This window comes from Clinocottus analis, unplaced genomic scaffold, assembly GCF_023055335.1.
Source record: "Clinocottus analis isolate CAN_PGR_092001 unplaced genomic scaffold, fCliAna1.0.p SCAF_9, whole genome shotgun sequence".
Classification (NCBI taxonomy): Eukaryota; Metazoa; Chordata; class Actinopteri; order Perciformes; family Cottidae; genus Clinocottus; species Clinocottus analis.
In genome coordinates this window covers 17,782,197-17,790,845 of record NW_027176251.1, presented here as the reverse complement: position 1 = coordinate 17,790,845, position 8,649 = coordinate 17,782,197, and the positions used below count along the sequence as shown (strand labels likewise).

General features: G+C 40.9%; 1 protein-coding gene across 1 annotated transcript in view; it reads left to right on the top strand.

Annotated features, from left to right (window-relative positions):
* Positions 1 to 406: 406 nt before the first annotated feature.
* ubr5 (ubiquitin protein ligase E3 component n-recognin 5) overlaps positions 407 to 8,649 on the top strand; it is a 47,605-nt gene continuing 39,362 nt past the window's right edge. Inside the window, exons 1-4 of the mRNA XM_068569198.1 lie at positions 407 to 627; positions 3,142 to 3,186; positions 3,290 to 3,371; positions 6,430 to 6,506. Coding sequence (XP_068425299.1) covers positions 566 to 627; positions 3,142 to 3,186; positions 3,290 to 3,371; positions 6,430 to 6,506 — 266 coding nt within the window. The 5' untranslated portion in view covers positions 407 to 565. The remainder of the gene's footprint in view (positions 628 to 3,141; positions 3,187 to 3,289; positions 3,372 to 6,429; positions 6,507 to 8,649) is intronic.

The following is an 8,649-nucleotide window of genomic DNA, read 5'->3' as shown; positions in this document are numbered from 1 at the left end:
AACTATTCTCGTTTTTCTTCTTTAGACACGATAACCCGAAATGGTCAATATTGTATTTAAAATCCTATTGTCTTAGATGTTTTGTATTGTAGGCTATTGTCTTAGCTCGTAAACATATTCCTGTCCCTAGCAATGCTTAATCCTTTCTTTGGCCATTGTGCTGGAATAATGGATCTGAAAAGGACTGCAGGTGCAAGAAAAATGCAAATAAACACAGATGCATCGGCCGAATTGGGTGAGAACAAAGACGTTGGAGTGTGAAACTATAGTATTTTGTCATTACAGTAGTCTTGCTTTTCTTCGTGAGGCCAATCCCGTCCAATTTAACACATTTCCTGTTTGTGCTCAGGGTCCAACCAGCGGAGTGGTTGCATGTGCACTAATCAACACACAGAGAAGAAGCTTGGTAGAGTTAAGATGGCGGCATGTGGGTGAGGAGGCTGGGATCTAAACTCGAGGGTTTTCGCCATTAAACGATTCCTATGAATCCACATATATACAGTAATCGAAAGAACAACAATTTCTGCATCTTTCACACGTCTGTGTGTGATTTTGGATTGACCCCATGACATCTATACACTTCGTGGTTCACCCGTTGCCGGGGACTGAGGATCAGCTCAATGACAGGTATTTTGTTGCGGCCCGTGGAAAGGAATAATTTTAATCAGTACTTAGTTGCGGTGTATGGTATATATTATTCGATTTTGTCATTACAAGCGATGTTGACATTGTCATGCGTGTTCAGTAAGGTTTAAATAATTTAAATGACCCCCCCCCCCAGGGTTGAAACGGGGCCCGGCATCTTGGAACAATCCTCGTTAGCCTGCTGCTACCTAAACAGTCTGCCCAGGGCTAGCTCGATGCTAACCCGTCAACTGGCCATCGTACGCATAACGTTAGCTAACACTAGCAGGCTGTTTCCTTGATTCTCTGGAAGGATTGGCTCACAGTCAAAGTTGAGATAGACAATGCGGGTTGGGGGATGGGGAAAAGAGAGGGAAATAGGAGTCGTAAAACACAACGTTGTTGAAAAGATACGCGTTTTCGTGTACAAATCGCATATGCACTCTTTTGACATGTGTCAGTGTTTGTTTTGTGGGTGTCGCGTTGATTATCATGATCAATGAAGTAGCTAGCGTCAGCTAACCGATAGCTAACTGCTAATGCTAGTAAGCTAATATGCTGCCACGCTCTTGACAAAGCCAAATATGTGTGTTTCATGTTCTTTTGTGGCAGTGTATCATTCGAAAGTTTAATTGCACGATTGACTTGCTAACATCGTCGGAAATAATGTTTTCACAATTGTTCCTTTTGAACATTTCGCACCGAGATAATATCTGAAATATGCAGTGAAGCACAGTTAGCAACATTGCATTCACATTAATCCTGTTATCTACTTTAGTAGAGGGGACCAGCCGTGGCTTTACAAAGTGTGTATTATCAATGCTGGACTCGTCAGCGTTCACGTGAAAATACACATAATTTCTTCACTCTTGCCCAAATGCCTAGATCATACTCGGGACAGATAATTCAATTGACATAATATTGTTAGTAGTGCTGGCATGCATCACACTGCGTTTAATGGAATTTCTTTAGGAACATTTTAAAACTGAAGAGCTCATGAGACGACAGTAGTAGTGTGTGAGGGGGGGGGGGGGGGGGGGGGACGACGACGCCATGGATTTATGATAAACCTATCTATATTGTCTATATTGTCCATTGAGATTGAACTGATTATTGAACTGTTCTATTTAAGGACAAAGAGGTTATGATTTTCTTTTTAGAATGACCTTGAGATTAAGAACTGGATATAGGCTTTGAGTATGTAAATGCTTTTTGCAGGTTCGTGTACCCTCTAAGTCTGGGGCGGGGGCAGCTTTTTGGTGTTTGACTGACAAGGAAGCTCAGTTTTACTCTGCTGGTTATTGAAAAAGTCACTCAAACATCTTAGTGGTTTGGACCATTGCGTTCTTAAAAAGGTCATGGCTGTTTCATCCTCAGGCATGCATGCCATTGCATGCTACAGTCACCATGTGCTGCTGGGAGGCCTCCTATTTTCCCTGTAAAGGAACTTGCAGTTGTCAAAGCAGATAAGTGCCTCTATCTGAAGTTAAAAGGCTTGGTCCAGCTTGGCTCATTTTAAGTGATTGTCTGGCATTAACTTTTCCTCAACCAAATGCCACTGGTTTGCTTGACCTAACCAAAGTCTGCATTGACACATTTAGCACAGTGGAATAGCAGATAGCTTTCCTTCTGTGGTGCAATGGATGTTTAATGTTTTTTGTTTTTATTTTTTGCTGTGCTTCAGTGAGACTGTTTTAAATCAGTCATTGGGGTGTGTAGACTTTGTGTCCGTGCCAGAGTGGTGCCATTTGTTTGATGGGAAGGTTAATATATGACTGACCTGGATGCTGTGCGAGTACATTTCTATTACCTCTTTGTAGTGTTTGGACCGCTACATGGGAAGTTAATATGCTTCTGTGTTAAGAGGTTCTATTGTCATCATTTGCATCTCGCACAGTTTCTAGAGATTTTTAAAGTGTTTTACATTTTGTCAGTGTGAGGGCACTCTTCATCAAGCAGTAGGATGACATGGATAATGGTGAACCAACACATGGCCCATTTAAATTTTTAATATATTGTATGCCTACGCCAACATTTTTGAATGCTAATTTTTTGTGCAATCATGAACTGTTTCAGTTCGGTCATTCATCATTACAGGTGCCCCAATGCTTCTATATCAGTGTGTAATGACAGGCCACATGGGGAGGAAACTGCTTGCAAAAGTATGAAATCAAGATGACAGCATGGGACAAATGGGTTGAGAGTTGATGTAGTGGTCTTGACAAGACACTAAACATTTGAATCGGGACACATCTCAGACCACATGTGTTAAGCATGTTCGATAAATATAAATCCTTCAGAAATCCTAGAATGTATAGTTTTCTGGTATATTTTAGTACATTATTTGTTATTTTGGCTTGCCTCTTGGTTTGCAATATTTAGTGAGGTGGGAGGCAAAATTGTTTGTGGCAAAAATATCTTCCAGCCATGCATTTCTGAATTGCATACATTAATCTGCATTAATTAGTTCTTAAACTGGTTTGACTTTCATTAATATAGTCTTCATCTTCTTTCCAGGCTCCGCGAAGTCTCGGAGAAACTCAACAAGTACAGCTATAACAGGTAAGTTTCTCAACATTAGAACACTTCAATTGTTTTAATAGTTGTCAACATTGTTTGATTTGTCTTGTGTGTGTCCCCATGCCCCATCCTTTCTCTAATGCAGTCATCCCCACCTTAGTCTGCTGGAGCAGGCCACCCTAAAACAGTGTGTTGTTGGTCCAAACCATGCCGGATTTCTCCTTGAGGTAATGCTACGAGATAGTACTTCATTAGCATTAATAAAACACTTGATCTAGAGTGTAGGTTTAATATATAAGTATTGCCCATCAAACTGTTCAGTATGATATGGAGATTTCAATTCAAACCTGGTCACTATTATCAGATGACGCCTGACTTAGCTATAAAACTAGGGTTGCAAAATTCCGGGAATATTCAAAGTTGGAAACTTTCCACGGGAATAAACGGGAATTAACAGGAATAAACAGGAATAAACTGGAAGTTTTGGGGTAATTTACCTGTATTTACCTTGTCATAAGCAAACATGCATGCAAACATTGATAATACAACTTTTAAAAATTACATTTTTGACCTTTTTGACATTTTGTGAGTAGAACTTTATTCTTTCATCGAACAACGAAAACATGAACGTTGAATAAAAAAAGGTGTATTCCGTATGACCACCCCCTCACCCCCAAACAAAAAATGCTTTCTTCCTGGACCTACATAAACTAGTTCAGTTCATAGTTCCTAATTAAAAAATGTGAACTAAGTTCACAGCTCCGAAAAATGAACTAGTTCAGGTATTTTTTTCAATATGTTGCTGCTATAATTGAAATCTCCGCTCTTCGCCTCTACGCAACTCGGCGCTCTCACACTTGCCAGGCGTCGGGCTGAAACGTTCAGACGCAACACTGATGACAAAGACATTCAAAAACAACAGTTTTGTGTTTATGTTTCTGGCAGACGATGTTCCCAACCAGCTGCATTCAGAGTCCAGCTGAGCTCGGCGTACATAGTCTTGTTCTCAACTACATTTAAGTTCCCTGCTTTTGCAAAAAAACCTAGGCACATTTTTTTTTTTTTCAAAATTCCCGTGGAAAGTTTCCGGAAATTTACCGGAAATTTTCTGCCCCTTTGGAAACCTATATAAAACACAAGGTAATTTTTTTTTTAAATTTTTTTTATGGATGGGCTGGATTTGATACATTTGATGCGTTTACATTTAGGAAACAGCTCCAGTTTCGCCTGACACCGCCAAGCCAAATAGCACATTAGTCTGGAACCGAGAGGTGTTATCAATGTGCAGTGTTTCCCCTAGGTTTACAGGTTCAGGGGGGGACCTCGACGACACCGACAATGACACAAACACCAAAAGCATTACTTTTTCTGTAAATAACATCCTTTTGTGACTCCATCTGTGCTTTTATAAATAACAGAATAAAGAACAATAACAATAACTTTCAATTTAACCAAATTGCCCCGTCAGACCACAAAAAAGACACCAAAATTTCAATCACTTAAAACAATAAAAATAAAGTTCTATCTGTGCAAAAAATAAATATGTAGTTACTACTAAATATCTTATTGTGGAAAACTAAAAGCAAATTGCACAACAAAACAGAACGAGACTGCAGATATGTGAGCATCAGGTTGCATCAGTGTTAGTGCTGCAGTGAGCTGCTTTCCTCTACACATATTTTTAAAACGCGGTAGTAGACTTGATACGGACGCTCTCAGTTCACTCTCCATGTTGAGATGAGATCTTTTTACGGTTTTGAGAGACGAAACAGCAAAAAAAGACGATTTCACAGAGACTTTGCGGAGATTGGCTTTTGGCAAAACACCAAAAATCGCATGTGCAGCGTATGTGCAGCGTATGACTAATGTGCTATGTGCAGTCGCGCATGTGCAGCGTAATCTGTTGACCGTAAACATTTACCCGACATTTCTCCATGTATTTATTAATGACTTAGTTTTATGTCCGTGTACTTTGTAATGTGTGAAGCCAGCAGCTCATTGTTGGAACAAGACACGAGCACTTTGGCTCGTTTCACTTGAGCAGGTAAGCAGCTCCGGTGCTTCTTGCAGGAGAGCTACTGTTGCAATCTTCTATCTGGAAGTGTTTCAAACGCAGATGTAGTTGTCTGCTTTTTTACGCAACATATTTTCCCGCGCTCTCTGCCCACTGCTGGGTGCTCAGCGCTCACCTGTGTGCGCCCGTGTGTCTCTGCGCATCGGTATCGAACAACGACGAGCGCGATACAGAGAGCAGAGGAGAGGTGTTTACGTGCAACCATGTAGAGACAGAAATGACAAGCTGTCGTGTAGATCGATCAATAAAATACGGCCGTTTAGTTTGTTTAATAACAGAACAAGGTGTCGACCTGTTCTATAGGAAAGAGAACTTTAAATGACAGGGGGCGCGGGGTTATTTCAGGGGGGGCCCAGCGCCCCTATTATAATGGTAGGGGAAACACTGAATGTGTATAGACCATAATACCCTGGACGTGTATAGACCAACAACCAATCGGAGCAATGAAACATTTGACATAGTGCTGAGCAAATAAGCAGAGAGCAGCGATGATAGTGTAGCCTCATATAGTAAGTGAGTGCAGCAAACGGTTTTATTCTCAAGGAAAGCTTCAAGTGCAGTTAAGTGTTCTTTTAGCGTCAAGTTTGTTAAATAGTGCCGAGATAGTGACTTCAGCAGAAAGTTCTGCATCAGCGGCAGCCATCTTGGTTGTTTTAGAAAATTCCTTGAATGTTGCAACCTTTGTCTCAAACTCGCCTCATATTAGATAAGCAGTTCTGATTGGCTCTTCAGAACTTACTTTAAAATCGGTCCAAAGCGGATGGGGACCAGGCACGTCGGAGCAAATGAAACACAAGCTTGCAGATTTGTCTGGTTCTCCAGCAAACTTCAATTGGGCTAATCCTTTTTCAATAGGGGCCACAGACACACCGAGGAGGCATGCAGTAATTTACTTTTGACAAATGTCAGCAAACTGGGGTATGTCGGTAGAAATGTGTCTAGGATGAGTGTGCAGTCAAATGTTGTGCCTTCATTCTCAGCAATGTGATGTGTGCATTAATACACACAGTAGTGTGTTAATCTTAAAGTCTAATTTAAGTAATTAATTATCTTTCGGTATACAGTGTCTTTGGCTTTATGATATAATTTAATGTTTGGATTGATGCATGTTTCAAATTTGATCATTTTATCCTTCCATTACAATGCAGCCATAGTTTCTTTTTATGAGGCAAATGTGTGACATTGAAAACTGTAAATGCAATATGTTCTAGGATGGACGAGTGTGCAGAATCAGTTTCGCTGTCCAGCCTGACCGCCTGGAACTCAGCAAACCTGATGGCAGCGATGGGTGAGAGACCTCTTAATGATGGGATCTGTCCTGGAAACTGTTTTAGCTTTGGCACCGAGTTGGAAAACAGATTGCTTGGGGAGATGTCTAGCACAAGATGCACTGGGTATGCTCAGGCTCACTGATTGCTGTGATGCCTCTTGGCAGAGTATGACGCTTGCACTTTGCTCCAAAGATTTCAATCTAGCAGGAGTGAAACTATCTGAAAACGCATGTCTGTTCCCAAAAGGAGTCCGCCCAACAGGTCGCTGGGTGACTGGGGTATGCTTTGGGGGGGTTGTTTGCTGTTATTCTGATGCCTATTAAGCCATTCTCACCACAAAGCTGCTTTTCTTCCTCAAAGTTATGTGCTTCCAATTTTATATTTTCTTCTGCTATATTCCAATCTTGACACCAAACAACTGACGAAAAGTAAACGTTTGTGTAATTTTTTTAATTGCCAGTTGTCTTTTATTGTTGTGCTAGTGTGTGTGTGATTTAATTAAAATCTTTTTTCCCCCTTTTCTAACTTCTCTTTTATTTGTTGGCTATGATGTATGTCTCATTGATAGCTATATAGATAGTATCATGCCAGCAGAACAATATTCAATTGTGATTTCAGAGCTTTCAAGGCGCCTTTAGCTTATAAATATGCATATGAATCAGATTGTAAAAGCCTGAGGAGTTCCTTGGTCCAAACGTAAGGTAGTTTTCACATGGTAATTGGTTTTTCAGTCGGCACCATTGTGGGCTGCTGGGAGGCCTGTGGGAAAAGTGTGTGGCAGGTAGTTTGCGAGCTCACTGAACAAGGTCTAACATCCTCTGGGATTGTGTCAGCTTGTTGTTGATTTTGTTATGTTTGTATTGTATCTGAATAATTTTAATCCCCATTTCTGTATCCTATTGTCTTCCATTACAATCTGATACGAAATGTGATTTATTATTTTATTGGACTTTCTAATTTCAACGTCACTCTAGTCCCTGTTTATACAAAATGTTGGCAAAACTGTCATAATTTAGTTCCCTTGCCACAGCAAAACACCATTTGAACCAATTACAGTGTTTCCCCGAGGTTTACAGCTTTTGGGAGGGGGGTGGAGGCGGGCTGCTCTTAATTCATGCTCAATGTTAAGCTTAGATCTGTATTCTGATGAGAGGCAACAGCAGAGAGCCGACCTCACGGAGATTTCATAAAGATCGTCTTTTGGCAAAATGCAGAGAATCGGAAACATGGTGTTGATTTTAATGACAACCACAAAGTGTGTGTGTGTTTGTGTGTGTGTGTTTTATCGCAGCGGAACTCTACCGTGCGCGAGGGCAGGGAAAAGTTGTAACGCACCACCATGTACACAGAAATGACATGCTGTCGTGTAAATAAGATCAACAACTTACGGCCGTTTAGATAGATAAATGTTTAATAAAAGAACAAGTTCTAGACCTGTTCTATACAAAAGGGAACCTTGAATAAAATATAACGGTAGGGGAAACACTGAACCATATGAAGAGCCCATTGGTAAACTACTTTTGGTTATAGGCATTCAATGATAAGAAAAGTTGAAATGGGAGAAAGCAGTCGCAGCCCCAAAACCCCAAGAACTTTTAAAAGAGGAAAGTCTGAATGAGGAACGAGTTGCAGCCAATTCTGATTCCCAAGGGTGTTGCCATGCTAGTCTCCATCCTCCTTTTTTTGTGGTATAATATTAAAAAGAAAATAAATCCCGAACCAAGAAGTACAATTCAACAAACCGTGGGTAAATCTAACTTCTACTAACCCAGGCAATAATACACGGTACTTTGGTCCTGTGTGGGACCTAGGGTTGGGTACCGAGAACCGGTGCTAACCGGTTCAAAGACGTCCGGTACCTACCCGATCGAAACACAACGCGGATTTCGGTGCTTCCTTTCGGTGCCTGAGCCTATATAAAACTTTTTTTTTTTTTTACACTACTCTGTAATGTTGCACGGTATACAGATACTAGAAAGATTAAAAACGATCGGATTTTGCATATTTTTAGTATCGATACTTTATTAAAATAGCGCGGATCAGAGTGCAGTGACTGCTCCAATTCCTCTCATGATGTTGCATGCAGCGGGCTCAAGAGGGCGGGGCTACCAGCATGCACACGCAGCGCGCTCACAGAGTGATCGCTGGGGAGACAACATG